The sequence below is a fragment of the Anguilla anguilla genome, chromosome 4, assembly GCF_013347855.1.
Source record: "Anguilla anguilla isolate fAngAng1 chromosome 4, fAngAng1.pri, whole genome shotgun sequence".
NCBI classification, from domain to species: Eukaryota; Metazoa; Chordata; class Actinopteri; order Anguilliformes; family Anguillidae; genus Anguilla; species Anguilla anguilla.
Window position 1 is genome coordinate 19013102 of NC_049204.1, and position 17169 is coordinate 19030270.

General features: G+C 40.4%; 1 protein-coding gene across 1 annotated transcript; it reads right to left on the reverse strand.

Annotated features, from left to right (window-relative positions):
* Positions 1–1716: 1716 nt before the first annotated feature.
* LOC118226402 (twisted gastrulation protein homolog 1-A-like) lies at positions 1717–16703 on the reverse strand. Its single transcript, XM_035415995.1, has 5 exons — positions 15842–16703; positions 14699–14851; positions 6529–6628; positions 4551–4814; positions 1717–2220 (listed from the first exon to the last, which is right to left on the reverse strand). The coding sequence occupies exons 2-5, from the start codon at positions 14822–14824 to the stop codon at positions 2039–2041; spliced, it is 672 nt and encodes a 223-aa protein (XP_035271886.1). The 5' UTR covers positions 14825–14851; positions 15842–16703; the 3' UTR covers positions 1717–2038.
* Positions 16704–17169: the final 466 nt, after the last annotated feature.

The window sequence follows — 17169 nt, forward strand, 5'->3', positions numbered from 1 at the left end:
AAATACTGTTCTCACTACCACAAAAAAGGCTTCTTAGTGAGGGTATGCTGCTACCCAAAGAAAGGGTCACAGTAATACTTTTGTCCTGCCAGCTGGGTACATCCATGGTGACTGAACAGACCCAATCAACTATCTGTGCCCTGCCACATTCACTGGCCCTCCAATGGTATTTAATTTTACAGCAATATGGACTTGCTGCTTATGCTTACTTAACTTTCTTTTGTGTCTTTTTCTTGCCACAAAAGTGGGACACGCTGATTGGCCTGTACTGGGACACCTGTGAGCCAAGTCCATACAAGTCCTGCATGTCCTGTGTGAAGTCATGAAAAAATGGCTGACTGAAGGGCCAACAGAAACACTTGAAACTTATTTCTCAGCTAAACACTTGGGAAAAATACACTTGCTAACCTGTGCGCTCACCAAAGTTGCTGTCAATCCCATTTCAATTCAGTCAGCTCAGGAAATTACTTGAAATCCAATTAATTCAAAATCCCATAGATCATGATAGATATTTTTCAATTCATTAATTGAAATTTAATACATTTTCTGAATTGAAACTGAATTTACTTATACACTGATGGTTATAGCACTTCATTTTAGCAACACATGTAGGGGAAAGGGTATATTTAATTCTGTATTCAAAACAAATAGCTGAAAAAATATTTAAAACCGGTATTTATGAATGAGTTTGCCAGTGTTTGTCGTTTTCAAAGATCGTATATTTAACATTTTTGTATGCAATCATGCATGGATTAATGTACTGATTCAATTGTCCTTTCAGAACACCAGGGGGCATAGTCTTTGTCTGGCACAATTACACTACACTCCAGAATGTTTTTGAAATGCTTTTGCTTGTACATGGTAAAGATGCACATTTTCTTTCATAATTTTCTTCCACCCGGTTACATTTAAGTCCAAATACAAATGACTTGTGAGACCACAGAGCTGTGAGACCACATAAGCTGTTTTACAACACTTAAGGGATCACTGGTTGCTATTCTGTTCTAAAACAAGCTCAGAACTGTGAGGCTATTACGCAACTGCTACTGAGCAGGTATAAGGGTGTAAGAACCAAATTATAAGCTGCATATGCAAGCGGGAAGATAAACCATAGTTATGTTCACCCAGGGAGAGATATATATATTTTTTTTTGCATTTTCCTGTGTGTCACAGGGAATGGCTCGTCGCTGCTGACATCAGAGCAGAGGGCAAGGTTGCAGTTTGTCCAACGGTGCATTGTTTTGACAGCCTCTACCCTTCTGCCAACTTCCACCCATAAACACAACCAAATGTGCTTCACATTTAATATGCATTGCTAAGGCATGAAGTATTGGAAACAAACACAACTAGCTCCAAGCAATTACAGCTAAATTATTCTATGGCAGTGGAGTTTCTTTTCTGCTCTGTGGCAAAGAGCAGATTTTACTTTGGATTATGTGTGTTTTTTTTTCCTTGCAGTGCTTGGCACACCCCAGCTTTGACCCATTACAAGATCTTCTGTTCCAGTTTGCTGTAGATTGTACCAGGCACATATTCAATTTGCTGTTAAGAACACCATTTCAAAACGATTATGAAACTCAAGATTGGACAAACAACATCCCAATTACTATAAATTGTAATGAAATAAAATCTAAGATATTAAGACTTTAAAGCCATTTATAAAACAAAAGCATTTCAATTTCAATGTAGATGCACCTTAGAATGATTTACTCTTCAGACAGTCACCAAAATCTTTTATTTGGCATGTGTGGACATATTAAAAAATGAATTGACTTTGTCAAGGTCGACTTCTGGGGAAAACACTATACATCTCTGGAGAAAACCTATAAAAATATCAAAAATGTACAGGAAAAATATAGAAAAATACAAAATAATTTGGCAAGGGCAAATACTCGTAACTTTACATCGCAAAACTGAAGCACACTTATGCATGTCAACCGTGGTCCATCTTGCCCCGTCCGCCTCTCTTGTGTCAAAATACGGCACTCCCTTGTGGTGCCCCCACGCGCAGCTCTCCAGGAGAACCAGTCCACGGGCCTCAGAAGAGACAGTTCATGCACTTGACAGCCTTGCTGCCGTAGTCCAGGCACTCGGGCCCAATGCACTCGCAGCAGGCGTTGTGAAACCAGCGGTACTTGGAGCCACCCATGGACTCGCAGTACAGCTTGCACTGGCGGATTGATACGCAGTCGTCAAAGTACACCACTGTGCACAGGTTATCTGAGTCGGGGAAAAGCACAGGAATAAACTCATCAATGAACAGCAAGCACAGTAGCACTGTTACACAGCCTGTTATGTACCACTATAAATATCAATCCCCCTCAGCTGTACTCAGCTGTGTTCAAAGAATCTTAACTGGACATCAGAACAGACTAACCCTTTACATTAAGGTCCCATTAAATATCTATAAATACAAGCTAACAGTGATTTATTCTAATTAAAGTACTTAAGCTAAGAAAAATGTCTAAGCAATTGCAAGACACTTTCACAAATTCTCACTGGACATCAAATTTAGGAGTTTGATTAAGTGTATTGCTTCATGCGTAATTAATGGGACTTTATGATGCTACAAAATACAGCTTCTGCCATACAAATCACCATGACATCCACCACTAATCTATTGGCTTCACAATGGCACACTTCGAGGTTTACATTCTCATAGACGGTAGTAGTGAGGCTAACAGTATACATTTTTTTTTTCCAAGATCATTTATGACATGGCAGTCCATACAAACACAGGAAAGTAGTAAGGCCTGGGCTTGAAAATGACTGCCTAGAGACCAATTTCAGGGTCCACCAGTTCAATTAATGTCTTTTTCCATTTCCTAAAGTACAGAGCTACAGTACCCAAAGAGGAATTCAAATATTTTTTCTGAACTTCTAGAAAAATATCACTAGGCCTATAAAAACCTACCCCTATTTTTAAAAGACTGGCTTGACAAGATATACAAAACCATTTGACAAATAGTCGTTTACCCCCTTTTGGCCACCACAATTAGGAGAACTAAATTTGTGCCTGTAAGTAAATAGAGACTGACTTGTTAATCCACAAAGCAAAACTAAACAGGGAGGATTGCCAATTCCTTAACAAATTAAACAAGACTTTCCACTCAACAGCGCTGCTTCAGTTTAAAATGGACCTATCACTTTAGTGGGAAAGCAATCAGATAATATTTTTTAAACCGATTCTAAATGTAAACATGCTAAATGTTGGAGAAAGACTATCATTAGCATAAAATAATTAGGTGTGTATGAAGTAGGCAGGGATCGGGGGAGAAAGGAAGAGAAAGGGAAGGAAAGAAATGGAAAGAAAGGAAGGAGTAAGGGAAAGAGCCTGTGGTCAGGGCTGTCTATTAAGACTATAACTGGAAAGCCCTCTCTGTTGGAGAGCTCTTTAATGAGTGTCCTTTTCAGTAGGAAAACAGAGCAGAGGTCATGGGTTCAGCTCCAATCTGGAAGGAAGAGAGGAAATAAATCCAGTTCCAAATCAATTAGGATCATTTTACCAGCCCTGGGCCCAACTGGAGCGCAACACTGCATGTAAACTATGTGGGCCGCTTGAGGTGCATGCATGGATGATTTCTCAGAGAGCTAATGGGCTTTTTAGACAAGACACCAAAGTAGTTTGCAGGCACATCCACGGGTTCTCACGGGCACGCTTAATAAGCCCCCTTCCAACTCATTATTTTTTCATTAAATGAAAAGAACAAGCCACTATTTGATGTTCATGTTACAGGGGGTCTAATGTTTCCTCTGATTAGTGATTTCCCAGGTGGACACACCTCTGTCCCGGGTATGCAGGTGTGTTTTCCGGATGCAAGGGGCCCCTGCTTCCCTTCACAGCTTCTCAGCCTCTTGACTTACTTTAACAGCCGTTATTGGGCTGAAGCCATATTAAACCCTTCCAGTCATCTGAACCGTATCAAGTCTGTGCTTACTGGTGTCTGTTCCAAGGTAGACTATGATTTTGCATGAGGCTTGGTCAGGTTAAGAGTTTTGTTTATAGTTGTTATGAGCCTAACAAAAGAATACCTTGCTTCCATTTTATATTTCTTCCATATACATGTGCTGTAACAAATCCATTCCACTCCACTGACTGTCTCTTGCATGTCCCTAGTCTTGGTATACCCAATCACTGAGCTGGGAGGAGGAAGATACAGGCATTTCACATCTTGTCAGAAAGTGTAAAAGTGAACCTTAAAAGGCTAATACCTCCCAAAGTACTACCTCTTCCAAAAACCGCACCTCCTGTGGCTGCTAAAATGTGCCAATTAACAAGAGCAGCTGGAAATCCTTGGCCTTGTATGTGGCCATGTCACATGGTTCTAATTAAGTCTGCACTGGCATCCAGCCAAGTGAACGTTGGTCTTAATTAAAACAGTGGAAGAGAGTGGTTATGTTCTTAACCAAAATATCTTACCAATCTGGAAAATCTTAAATGCATTCTGTTTTATGTAATAATTATAAACTGCATATGAACATCATTTTCTTGACCCAGCAAAATCCTGTATGTGGAATACTGAATACTTCAGGGTTGTGACCACACCTACCTTGGGTGCCGTCATAGCGAGCGTGAATGCTGTTGCCTGGCAGCGAAACGTTCTGGTGCGGGTCGTCCACCGTCTCCAGGAAGGAGACCAGGCTTTCGTGATGGGAGAGCTCCTCGGCCACAGGAAAGGAGACCACCATCATGTTGATGGGGGCGTCGCCCTCTGTGAGTGCGCGGAAGAGCGATGGGATTGGCCGGTGGAGCTCTTCCACTGTGCTTTTGGAGGTGGCCGGTGTGTCGCTGTAGTTCTTAGGATTGCACATTCCTGCAGCAAGAGAAGGGATATGATGACCAAGAGACAGACAAAAAGAGTGAATAATAAGAAAGAAAAGAATCGGGAGACGAAGAGAAAGGGGGGAAAGAGAGAAAGAAAAAAAACGAAATGAGAAAGCAAGGGAAGAGTCTAGAGATATAGTCCACACATTACTCCGACACACCCATATGATTGATGGATGACATTTTAATGCACTTGGACCATTTTGATTAAGTGAATCTTGCACAGCTGAAAATAAAATCAATTGCTATAACTTTAAGGCACACAGAGAGCTCACCAATACAATAAACACCACATCCAGCTGCATGTTCCCCTCAGAGGAGAGACAGAACCGAATGATTCACATTCAGCTTATCATGGAAAGGTATCTGGCATGATCTCCAGACTGAATACACTACTTCTGCCTGGTTTGGATTCTGTTTCTTGCTGAAAAACACTTACATGCCCATTAGGGACTGTATACAAACAAGAAGCAAATGCATGAAGTTCTAGTCTTGGAGACCCTAACCTTATTAAACAATATTAGCACTCATCATAAAAGTACTTCCTTAAAGATTTCCCATTTTCTTCCCCAACTTTTACCGTGTACATTGAAAAACTGCTAATATATATGCATATATGCGTAACAAAACAAATTCATTAGGAAAATATTAATTAACACCAACAGTAGGTTAATCACCAATGGTAGATTGAATGCACTGTTTTAATGAAGAGAGTTGTAACTTTAGAAACCTATTTTCCCTTAAAAGGAAATTCAGTAAAATGATGATACAAGGGTTATTAATCTGTCAGGCACCTTATTTTAATTATTACTTGTTGGTCAGAAGCCCCTGTGCAAATCAGAGATTTATTGAGTATTTGGACAAACATTAGTACTCATAACTTCATGGATAACTAAACAAGCAAATTACACCTTTCCAAGTTTACTAATCAAAACTAAACTGATCAGCCTTCTGAAAATGGATCAACTGGATCAAATCAGTACCAATCATATAGGAAGGCTCGGCAGATGTGTCACTGGCTGAACATAATGTGAATCATATAACATCATCCAGTAAAATGAAAGAACTTCCTGGCACATTTTAAGTGCGCTGCTGACAGAAGTTCATTCTAGTGTATTCCGTAGCGAATATCCATATCCCCTACACCACAAACTAAACACTGCGGCAGGACTTATATACACACAATACTCAAACAGGGCTGCATTTAACCTCTAAGCCCTCTGCACTATGGAATGAAATGGTTATATAATCCAATGGAATTGTAAGTGTGTGGTTTGATTAAACTAGTGTCTTTTTCTGAGGTCAGGGAATACTTTTTATGCTTTGTCTACAACTTTTGTTTTAAATTTCCTCTGAGGCAAAAAAGTCCATGACAACTCGATTGTAAAGAAGTGTCTTACCAAATATTTTGATTGACTGACTAAGGATACATTGCTTTGATCCAAGTGCTCCACATTCAAATTCAGACCAACAGCTGTATTTACACCATTTCCAGGCAAAGCAGTCAGTATTGTAAAAACAAACCCAACAGAACTAGAGGAAATAAAACCAACATGAGATGCTATAAAAGAAAAGGATTACAGGATATGCACCAAATGGAAATGAAAAGCCAAAAGTATTTACTGGGTATCACTGGACATCAAAACGAAACTTGCTGTAGAGCCAGTCCTTGTATCTGAAGGGCGAGGACACGGCACACTCACCCACACAGTCGCAGCACTCTTCCCACAGCGTACCCAGGCACAGCATGCACTCCTTACAGCAGGAGCAGTTCCCGTCTGTCGGTCTGCACTGGCACAGCTCCTGCACAGCAAACACGATGTCACAATAATGACCAATACAGACAGAGCAAACAGACACAGATACAGGCCAGGGCTGTGACATCAGAATCTCATATGGGTTATGTAGTTCAGAAGTATCGTTAGAAGACAATATTGGGTCAATCGCTACTTAATGATACTGTTATTCTGCCCATATTAAAGCACTTCTTTCCTGCAGAAAGGGATGTCTTTCAAGAAGACAATGTTCCTGTCTACAGAGCAGGATTAGTCACCTAACGGTATAAACATTGCAACATACAAATGCCATTAATTTTATGACTCTCACAGTCACAGTCAAGCATTTATTCTGGACATTCTGTAAAAACACTTGAAAAATGTATCCACATCCATAAAAGAAGCATCTTTCTAAATGACTTCCTCATGGAAAAGATGTCGTATTCTTCCTGGACAATTCCAAATACTTGTAGACTACATCTCGTGTGATGGCCCAAAGCCATATGAAGTAATTTCAAATTGGTTTTCACATTTGCGTTTACTACCTGTGTACATATAAGTCGATACAGCAAGGATAAACCAATAAATCCTGTGCATAATCACACAAGCACCAGAGAAAGGCAGAACAAGTAGCATAAAAACCACCATGAAATCAGAGCAACCGCTGGAAACCCAAACACGGACAGAACGTAAACGACTTGATGGAAAGACGGCTAAACCCACACACAACAGCTGGGACTCAGCACCCGCACCCGTGTCAGACTGACATGCTAATACATACCACACAAAAACGCAGAAAACATAAAAAGGAAATGGGACGGCGTGTGCGAGCTAACGTTTCGTTTAAACCGCAAGCCAGCCTCACGCACTAAAACATGAGTGGAGTAAGAGAAGCACCTCGAGCACATGTCCGAGAGTTCGCAGCGGGCAGTGAACTAAATGGCAGAGAGAGAGAGAGAGAGAGAGAGAGAGAAGCCAGTGGACCATACGAATTTAGAAATAATTACAGAGCGGAGGAGTGCTTTGCGGCGTTTTTGCTGGAGCGAGCTAACCCCCTCTTGCTGTCTGGCGCAGCGGTCTGAGAGGAGAGAAAGGCTCGGGTTCCAGATGCGCGGGGCGAGGAGGAGGTCCGCCCGGCGCTTATCTACACCGCCGCTGCCACCGCCGAGACCCTTTCCAGCGGGTCGGCGTCCGCCACGCCCTGCTGCCGTTTGTGGAACGGAAACGGTAAAGACTCTACTGCATGCGCACCTCTCTGGGGGAGTGCAGTGTGCCTCCTACCCTGTGCCCCTTTGAGATCACTGCTGGGCGTCTGCACATGACTGCCACACTCCCACAGAAGCCCAGCTGTGTAAACTACACCCACCCACCCTGACACAAAACACCGCTCGACGCTCAGTGCCATAATTCACTTTTCATTTATGTAGAACTTTACCACAAACTATTCCGTGAAATCAGAAATATTTGTATTTTATTGCGTAAATTTAGATCAATGTTATTGGCTGTGAAAAGCAGCCCCACAAACAAAAGTGACTCATTAACTGACTGATCTCCAAGCGACCAAAAGTTTGGAGATCCACCAGAACAGTCACAGCCTCTAAGCTTTTCTTTTTCCACTAGCAAAACACAAACTGTAGCATTCTTTAATAAAACAAATAGAAAACAACGCAATAATGAAACTCAACAAGTTGGAGCCTTGTAGATAATGATTACATGGCATAAACAACATGACATCCAGAATACCATCATTGTCCAACATAACAAAATATAAATTAAACAAATCAAGTAAGTGAGACAAGCACACATTCACAAAATAAGTGCTGGTACCATTTATGAAGTAAATACTTTTGCATTAAGCTAGGTCCACAACTGGATTTTTTTGCAGCTAGAAGAAGATATCCCATTAATCTTTTTCCTAGATGAATGGAGAAGGTACACAACTGGACTGGCTCTCTTTCTCCTTCATGCTAACAGACCTCTCTCCTCAGAGCACTCAACACAAAACGGGGTTATGCATTCCGCAAAGTCAAGGTCAGAGCTATTTCAGGAGGGGAGGGGAAATAAAATCAAGGGACGACAACACCTGGTACGTCCAGTGCTGTCCGTCTGAGGAAAGCTGCCTTTTCTCAACTCCTGGCTCTCCTGTTCTTGGAAAAGAAAATACTTACATAGAAAACACAGCAGTACTGGTTTGCTATGCGCCATTTTGGATCATTTATGCGGAATGACTACTTCACTACGTTTGAATTCGGAAAACATTTACCAGACAAATTCACCTGCTTTTCATTGCAAGGGAAGTAACTCAATGTCGTTTTACTTAATATTCTTAAGGGGAAACACTGTGGAATGTATAATTCATTTCAGAACAGGATGAAGAACAAAAAACTAACAGACTCAAGGACAGATGTGAGACTCACAAAAGAAACAGTACTCCAAGAAGCTACAAGAGACACGTACATGGATGTGCATTTTGCATTACTTGAACTAACTTTATGACTATGCATAAAGCTGTAATCCACAAGTACGGTCATTTAAGAGACTCGATCTATAAGCAAATAGCAAACATCTTCTATTGCACTTGAAGCCATTTGCCCTCCTGTCTGTCTCAATGGCTGCTTGTTTTGGGTAAATACAACTCTGAGGTCAGAGACATTTTTAGAAAGGGAAAAACCACAATTCCCTGAGACACCAACAGAAGTCGACTGTTCTGGGAGAAAGTGCTCTTGGGAGAGAACGTGCGCAGACTTGCCCCCGCTGATCTGTCGTGTGTGTATTTTAAAATAGTCGCCACGCCCAATTAATTAAGGGGCCTCGGCGACCGCCGGCTGTTTGGGAGACTCTTGTGCTTGCTGTAGATGTAAGAAACGAGGCAATGTCCCGCCCGGTAACCATTCCGTAGCCTACTCACACCGATTTCCAAGGGACTGAAAAGAAGCTTATGGCCTGGCACGGCACAGACTACCGCTTTCAGTTCATCGTCAAGAAACATCAGCCAGGCCTTTAAAAACAAGAATTCTTTTCATCTTCTGCCCACGTCACCACTCGGTTCAAGAACGGCACGAAAACATTTACGACATTTACTTCAGACCTCCCAACTTGGGAGAAAGTTGGAAGGACTGTGCTTAGACGTGAATTTGGCAAGAATACCAGACCAAAGTGATCAAGCTTTGACTCCATAACTGCTCATACAGCCACTTAGATTACCATCTGAAGAGTAAATAATAAACATTCAATTCAATGATCATTACAATCACGAGTCAATTAGGCACTCCATGCAGAAAGATAAGCGAGGCAGCCATTAGAAGTGTGCTGTAGTGGCGGGGGGGTGGATCTTCTGGACTGTTCCATTTTTCTATGAACCAGACCTAGACTGGCTACACAGCCACACACTGACTCACACACCCAGAGGAAACTACAGGGAAACCACCCAGCTGTAGAAAACCAACCCCACCACAGCCACCTCGGGGCACCCATCATCCACAGAGGAAACTGTTGCCACATGAGAAAGTGCTCATGTGGGCGTGGGGGTTATTTAAATTGTAGGAGCAAAAAAAAAAAAAAAAAAAAAAACGAACGTCAGGACTGTTTTGGAACATTCTGTAATCTTAATCTTATAAGCATGCAAAAAACCTGAATAAAGGAATGAAAAGAGCATAAATTCATTTTTGTAAATTATCTGTGACAATAATGTGCAAAACTCCATTGTATCTAATACACGGTACCGCGCCGCAAGTTGTTTCTCCAAGATACATTTATAAGCCAAATACTATGACCAGCAATACAAGTTATTGAAAAAATAACAATAAATAATGATTGGTAAGATCTTTTCCATTCCTATCTAGATTAAACAATACATATTGTCATCTGAAAGATGAAAAACTGTAAATGACTCCTTATATTCTGATATATATCTGATATATAACAGAAGCTAGTAGTTGAGACAAAAGCAACTGTCAAAATAAGCAGACTAACGCTAAAATCATAAATCACATGACCTTCAGGGTCAAGGTTAAGCTGTTCTCCAAACCACTCAGAATTATGCGGTTCATCCGAACACAAAAAGCAAATATATAAACACACTCGCGCAAAGACAGAGACAGGCACAAATGGTCACAAACACACAGATTCGGATCGGCAGCGTAAATCCATTTGACGTGAGCGCTCTGAGTTATGGAGTTCTGGGAATGCGTTCAAGATTTTTTCAGATAATCAGGGGAATTTATCAGCATTCCACAAAGTCAAATTCCCCTGCCAAGGGAGATGATTTTTCATGAGTAGCTGAAGCTTTGAATGCAGGCATACGACAGGATTTTTTTTCAGAGCTCTGCAACAAGCACCTTTAAAATAAAGAAAACTGGCAATGCACATTGCAACCTGCTTTAAAGAACAGCATTATTCTTACAAGCGAAATATTATCATAAGAGGAGGACAAGCAAATGAATGGGCCAATGAAACAGGCAAATTTGTGTCAAGAAATGTGCTTACTCACATTCACACAGGTTCTCAACATTAAGTGAACAAAATCATTCTTGAACACAGCTGTTAATGAAATAGAGCAGTGGCAGTAGAGTATGTATAGTACGGCACAGTGAAAAAATCTCATGTAGGCTTTTTAAAAATAAAAATTTGAATTTCTACCACACAAACTACAACAGAATGTATACAGTCTAAATTGAAATTAGGCTACACACATACTGTACATACACATGAGCACAGACACACAGAGAAAAGTATGTATAAGCCCACCAAATCTATGAGTTGGTAGACTGACTCAGAGCTCTCCCATCTTTAACTGCTTCCACCAAGTATTAACTTTGGTGGGTGGACACTTATCCAAACAAGACATTCCAGTATTGTATTCTTTGTCAATTTCCCGAAATTTGCTGAATTTCTTTTCCAGTACAGAACCGTGGCTTACAAATTAAGCTGGAAACAGATTTAATGCATTTTAAATCTGGGGTGTAAGACAATCAAAGGACAAAACTTTATATTGACACTGTACATATGCAGTATCGACCATAAAAGGGATGTGGTTAAACTGAAATTTGTTAGTTGTAGCTTCAGTGACCATGCTCCACTTATATGTGAGTAGCAAAGGTACTCCCTTACTTCCTGTTGGAAATTCTATTTTTTTCCATTCAATTCAATTATATTTGTATAGTGCTTTTACAGAGAACTGTCACAAAGACGCTTTACAGAGTAAAAGTACTTCCTTATGTACAAGTCTGTAAAAAGTGGTTCATTATGCCGGCTGTAACAGGTGTTGCTTCTCTAACATGTCTGAGATTGAAGCCAGCTGCAATTTGATTCAGGAAAGAACCCAACCCAGATTAATCAATCACTTACACATGTGCACTGGTACCAAATTATTGCCCTTAGCAGATACACTAGTACACTAGGTATTTGAATGTACTAGTACTAGATGTTTCTTGACGATGAACTGAAAGCAGTAGTCTGTGCCATACCAGGCCATAAGCCATAATCTTTTTGGTCTCTTGAAAAGTACCCTAAATAAATACAACAAAATTTATCATGGTAAAGGCATATCAGATCAACTGAATAAATGGTGAAAAATTTTCATACATTGCAAATGTATTATTAAATGTATTATTAAATATTAAATACAAACGTATTGTATCACCTGCCAAATTCTACTCTACAGGTATCTGAAGACCAAGAGCAAGGCTTAAAAAAGATCTTTCTGCCCTTTCAGACAAAAAAGGAACCTCAGTTTTAAAAAAATTAAATTTAGTGTTATGTCACGCTAGGGTATAATAAGCTCACTTAGCTGTAAATGTTGTAAGCTTATATTATAAGCTTACAACATACCCAACAAACATGAACCAACAAACCCCACCACCTCAGACAATCTCTTAATTTTGATCTTTGGCTGGAATGACAAGTAGATGCATAATGTCTGCAGAACTTTTGTAAATGCACAGGCATCATCCTTCCCTTTACTACCATACAGGTTTCAATTCATGCTTGCTATACAAGCAATGATATTACCTAACTGCGACAAAAATCATTTGGCATTGTTTGGAACAATGTTGTATCCCGACTTTAATACTTTTTAAATTTTATCAATTTTTTCTCCCAATCTGGGATGCCTGATTTATGTGCATTTGTGCTTGTCGCTGCGACCTCCGCAGTCAGTTCAAACGCAAACAGCAATCAGCTCTCTTCCAAAATACGTGATGTCAAGCCAGCTTTTCTTTTCACTCACAGCCAACCGGTTATGGCCCCATAAGCACCGAGTTGGAGGAGGACGTTTCTGCATAACTTGTGCAGGCAGACTGAGAGTCCAAATAACCAGAAGCGGTTACTGGATCGTGCCGAGATACAGACATTGTTCCCTCCCCCTCCCACCACAGTTCTGTGAGCTTTGTGAGGTTGCCCTTCGCTGCAAATATCTCCTTCAAATGAATACAGGCATCCAACAAATTCAAGCAGCCGGCCGCTGCATAGTATGAGGCATGATGATCATTACATCAGGTCAGCTGGAGGACTGCACCATTTGCATGGCTGGCACAGGCAGACCTGCTAAACCAAAGGAGCCCAGCCTGGACTCCATTTTTTTGCCTGTGACGTGTCTCACTGCATCAATGAGTTGTATTTTTTCCTAAAGGCACCACCCACAAAGGCTGGAAGCCCTCTATCCATTTATCGGCAAATAATGACACAGTGCATAATCTTGTGCCCCCAAAGGCTACTACAATGCCCTTGGGGCCACAACCACATGAGGCATGATCACTGATGGGCAGTTTCCTCAGAAAAATCAGAAGTAACAAGTATGCGCTGTGGGGGCAACAAATTCACAGGTTGCTGTTAAAAAGCATAATGACCCACATCACTGCAAACCTTTGAAATATCAGGCTGTGTGCAGGCCATTTTCCCTACAGCCTGGCTTATGGTACAACTAGCAATGGGTACTTAGTTAGCAAAAATATCAATAAGCAATAATATGTTCCATGGGTTATATTATGTTACATATGTGGATATTATCCACTTTAAAACATCACAGCTAGACGGTTTATTCCAATTCTGTAATCCACAACCCTTAACCATAACCAAGCAAATATTACTACACAACCACTGTAATATTTAGAATTATATTTTTTACATTTATTTCTGCCAAGAGCTTGAAGGATTTAAAAAAATGTGTATCAGTGAAATTTTTGTTTTCTCAAACAGAAGCACCAACATTAAACACAATGGCACAGATCTTCTTTCAGTATCCACCGCCTATGGGCCAGAGCTGTCAATTTAGGGTGAAACAATAGCACAATACCTAGTCAAAATGTGGCTCAAAAATAACTTAAAATCAGGATACATGGTCAACTACGGGCACTCAGACAAATTCCTGCTGGCTCAGAAAATCCTCCTGATCTGCTATGCAAGTTAGTTATAAACGGCCAGTCAGACGTATCTCCTCCATTTATGCATATAGAATCTTGATTGACTGCCAGCAAAGACCTTTTTAAGACAATAGGAGAGGAGCAATGCATGACTTGCAAACTAGTTGAGCTGCCCTTTGAAGTACCCCACTGTAGTAAAAGCAGAACAACATGCATTCAACACTGAGGAACATCAATACAGCAAATGTGCTACATCAAAGGGTGGAGGTCTGCAAACAGTAAACCACAGCCTAGTAACATTAAATTGTTGCATACCTGAGATTCTACCAAAAAACACAGAATAGACCTTAAGCCCACAATTCAAGAGAGACCATGTAGTTAGAAAAGTATTCAAAATGACAAGCCAGAGACAGGAACGAGTACAAGTACCCATAAAAAATTACAATCACGAGATCTCAATCCTTTGGTATTGTGGGATTTTTGAATAGTATAAAAGATTTCCACCATTTTAAGGGCCATCTATACTATTTGAAAGTCTCATATTTTCACATTCTCCCACTAGCAAATTCATTGACTAATGTTACAAAGAGTGTCGCGTCAATCTCAACGCAGAAAACAATTCTGCACACCCAGGTGTTCTTCATCATGTGGCAAATGCAAAATAACTATCAAATAAAACACAGAACACTCTGAGGCACAGAGGGATCACTCTGAAACGCAGATGGGTCGCAGCTTCTCACCTGAATAAGGCACTTGCTGACATCGCTGGCGCAGAGGGCTTTATTGCAGGCGGCGGTCAGTGACAGCCCAGAGAGAAAGAGCATGAGCGCAGCGGACGCTGGAATCAGCGCGTGGCGAGGCCTCATTTCGGCTTCTCCGAGAGCGAAAACAACCTAAAAATTCAACCATAAACGGGACATTGTTAAGACAGGAATCACATTATTAACGCCAACAGGTAGATGAACTCTACTTCATAAAAAAAAAAAACTTTGATCATTTTAAATTTATGAGAGGCGTTGATGTCCTGAACATCCTATATATATTTTTTTAAATAATGTTTTTATTATTACTAAAACACAGTAAATAATTCGCACAAATAATGTTGCGGATAATTGATTTCGCTGATCTCTGCTGTGTAAAGATTATTACTGAAAGGACAATCTGGTACAATGTTTTCGTGGCTCTCACCACACTACTAACTGGATTCTTCACAGACCACAATGCAGGAAATTGTATCTATTTTGAATAACGCACAAATAACAATAAGGACAAGCACACTGAAAAGTCCATGATAAATACTGCAATGTTGTCAACACGTTACCACATTCAATCAAGGTTCAACGGTTCATCCGCTTTGGTAAAGTGAATAGGCAAAACTATAGCTGATCCATAACATTAATTGTAAAGAAACTACCCAATCTTTAGTCACATCCCATTGTGATTTTGATGACTGTTTTGGCACGTGAAACTGTTGCATGCGAGAACTGAGCAAAAACATACTCCCACCCAGTTAAATAAGTCTCCCCGTGTTTACTGCGTTGTTTCGGCCAAAATCTCTGATTGCAGTAATAACCTTCTCATGACTGCACATTGGTTCCCTCCTGAACATTGATTAGCACTGCTACGAGAGCCGAGTGTTTCCAAGCGTTCCACAAAAAGAATAAAAACAGAAAGAGAAAAACTAAGTTGTCAGTGTTCAATTGTAACCCTAATATACAACTTTGATATCCTTCGGGTCCCTCCTTTTAACTCGTGCTTTTAGACAGGAGTCGCAAAACGAATACCTTTCTAGAGCTTTGGTGGGGAAAATACATCAATTTACAGTTCCTAAACATACACCTATACGCTCAAAAAGCGCACAACACATTTATTGTTAAACTTACCTTGAAGCTGAATTGATCTTCTGCTGTAACTAATGGTTATTTGAAATATTTTTGTTTCAGTCCACTTTTCAGGATGAAATCATAATGATGTTCTTCTGTCTCGATGGCGTGAGTTTCTCAGCACAAAGCCAGAATGAGGCAGTCGGGCGCCTTAAAGACACACAAACTATTTTCCACAGAAGGCGCGCCGAAGAGCGGCCAGTCAAAGCAGGTAGGAAACTTGAAACTAATCCGATAGAAGAGGCGCAGACCTTTGCAGTCCCCTTTTGAAAAATGTCGGATAATTATTTCACAAACCCATCCATCAATCCACTAATGCAGCGTTATTCCCCCCCTTCCTTTGAAGTGAAAGCCGCTAACTAAGCATATGGGTGCAACGTGAATTATATTTGTCTATCATAAAAATACAATATAAGCTACATTTTCAGGCGTGCTTTAATAAGAATATAGACAAGTAATATCCGCGGCTCTAGCCAATGCTCAAGCCAAAGAAGTGGCAAATGGAACTCACTACTCTCAAATGGCCGGACTTCTTGTTGCTGACTCTTTATCATGCCAATAGCACTATTGGCTAAAATGCCCGATTTAAAGTCTTTTTGTTTGTAGTCTTATCTAAAGCATTGTTCTGAATCTTTGCTTGGCGTTAAAAGGTCATTCACGGGTCTAATTTACGATGGTTAGCCTCCAGGTCCACATTTTAATGCAAATTAAGTGTAAAACAAACGAAATCGGTAGTGCATGGAAAAGCGTTTGTAGAAAAGCGAATGTAAAGGTAGGTGTACAGTCCTATTCAGTGGATACACTATCGAAGATCAGCAGCCGCCGGAAAAGGAAGTGGCTCATTAGCCACACACGTTATCTGACCACTTTGTATAAAAATGACCCACACGGGCACCATGTTCACTGCCAAGAATTCTCAATCAAATAAGTCTAAATGATTAAGAAAACTGGCCCTTAACTAAAAAAACCCCTCTTAATGTCATATTAATGTGTTACTTTATTAATTAAAAAAGCGTACTAGACAAAGTTTTTGAAATATGACCTAAACAAGTGCTGTGGCAATGAAATTCTGTCCCGAGACAAGTCTCCATTCACAAATTTTAAGCGCATGTTGCCACCTACTGGTGTGACAAGAATACTAAAATACACATGTTAATTTGAACCAATATACCAAAACCGTTTGTCGTTAAATACGTTAGAACTTCCTCAAGAAGCACAAAAATTAATTAAGAATACGCAACTACCTGTTATTTTAAAATCTGTATTGTTTGGGATACATATTTCACTGTAAGGTAGAAGTGACAATATTTATAGCTAAGGAAAGCACA

What these genes read in the sequence shown, in the direction of transcription:
- LOC118226402 (XM_035415995.1), bottom strand. Translation starts at nt 14,824, where the DNA reads ATGAGGCCTCGCCACGCGCTGATTCCAGCGTCCGCTGCGCTCATGCTC. An exon ending in TCAGCAAGTGCCTTATTCAG is followed by an intron (nt 6,629 to 14,698) that starts GTGAGAAGCTGC and finishes TTTGCTGTGCAG; the next exon opens with GAGCTGTGCCAGTGCAGACC. An exon ending in TCGCTATGACGGCACCCAAG is followed by an intron (nt 2,221 to 4,550) that starts GTAGGTGTGGTC and finishes TCCCCGACTCAG; the next exon opens with ATAACCTGTGCACAGTGGTG.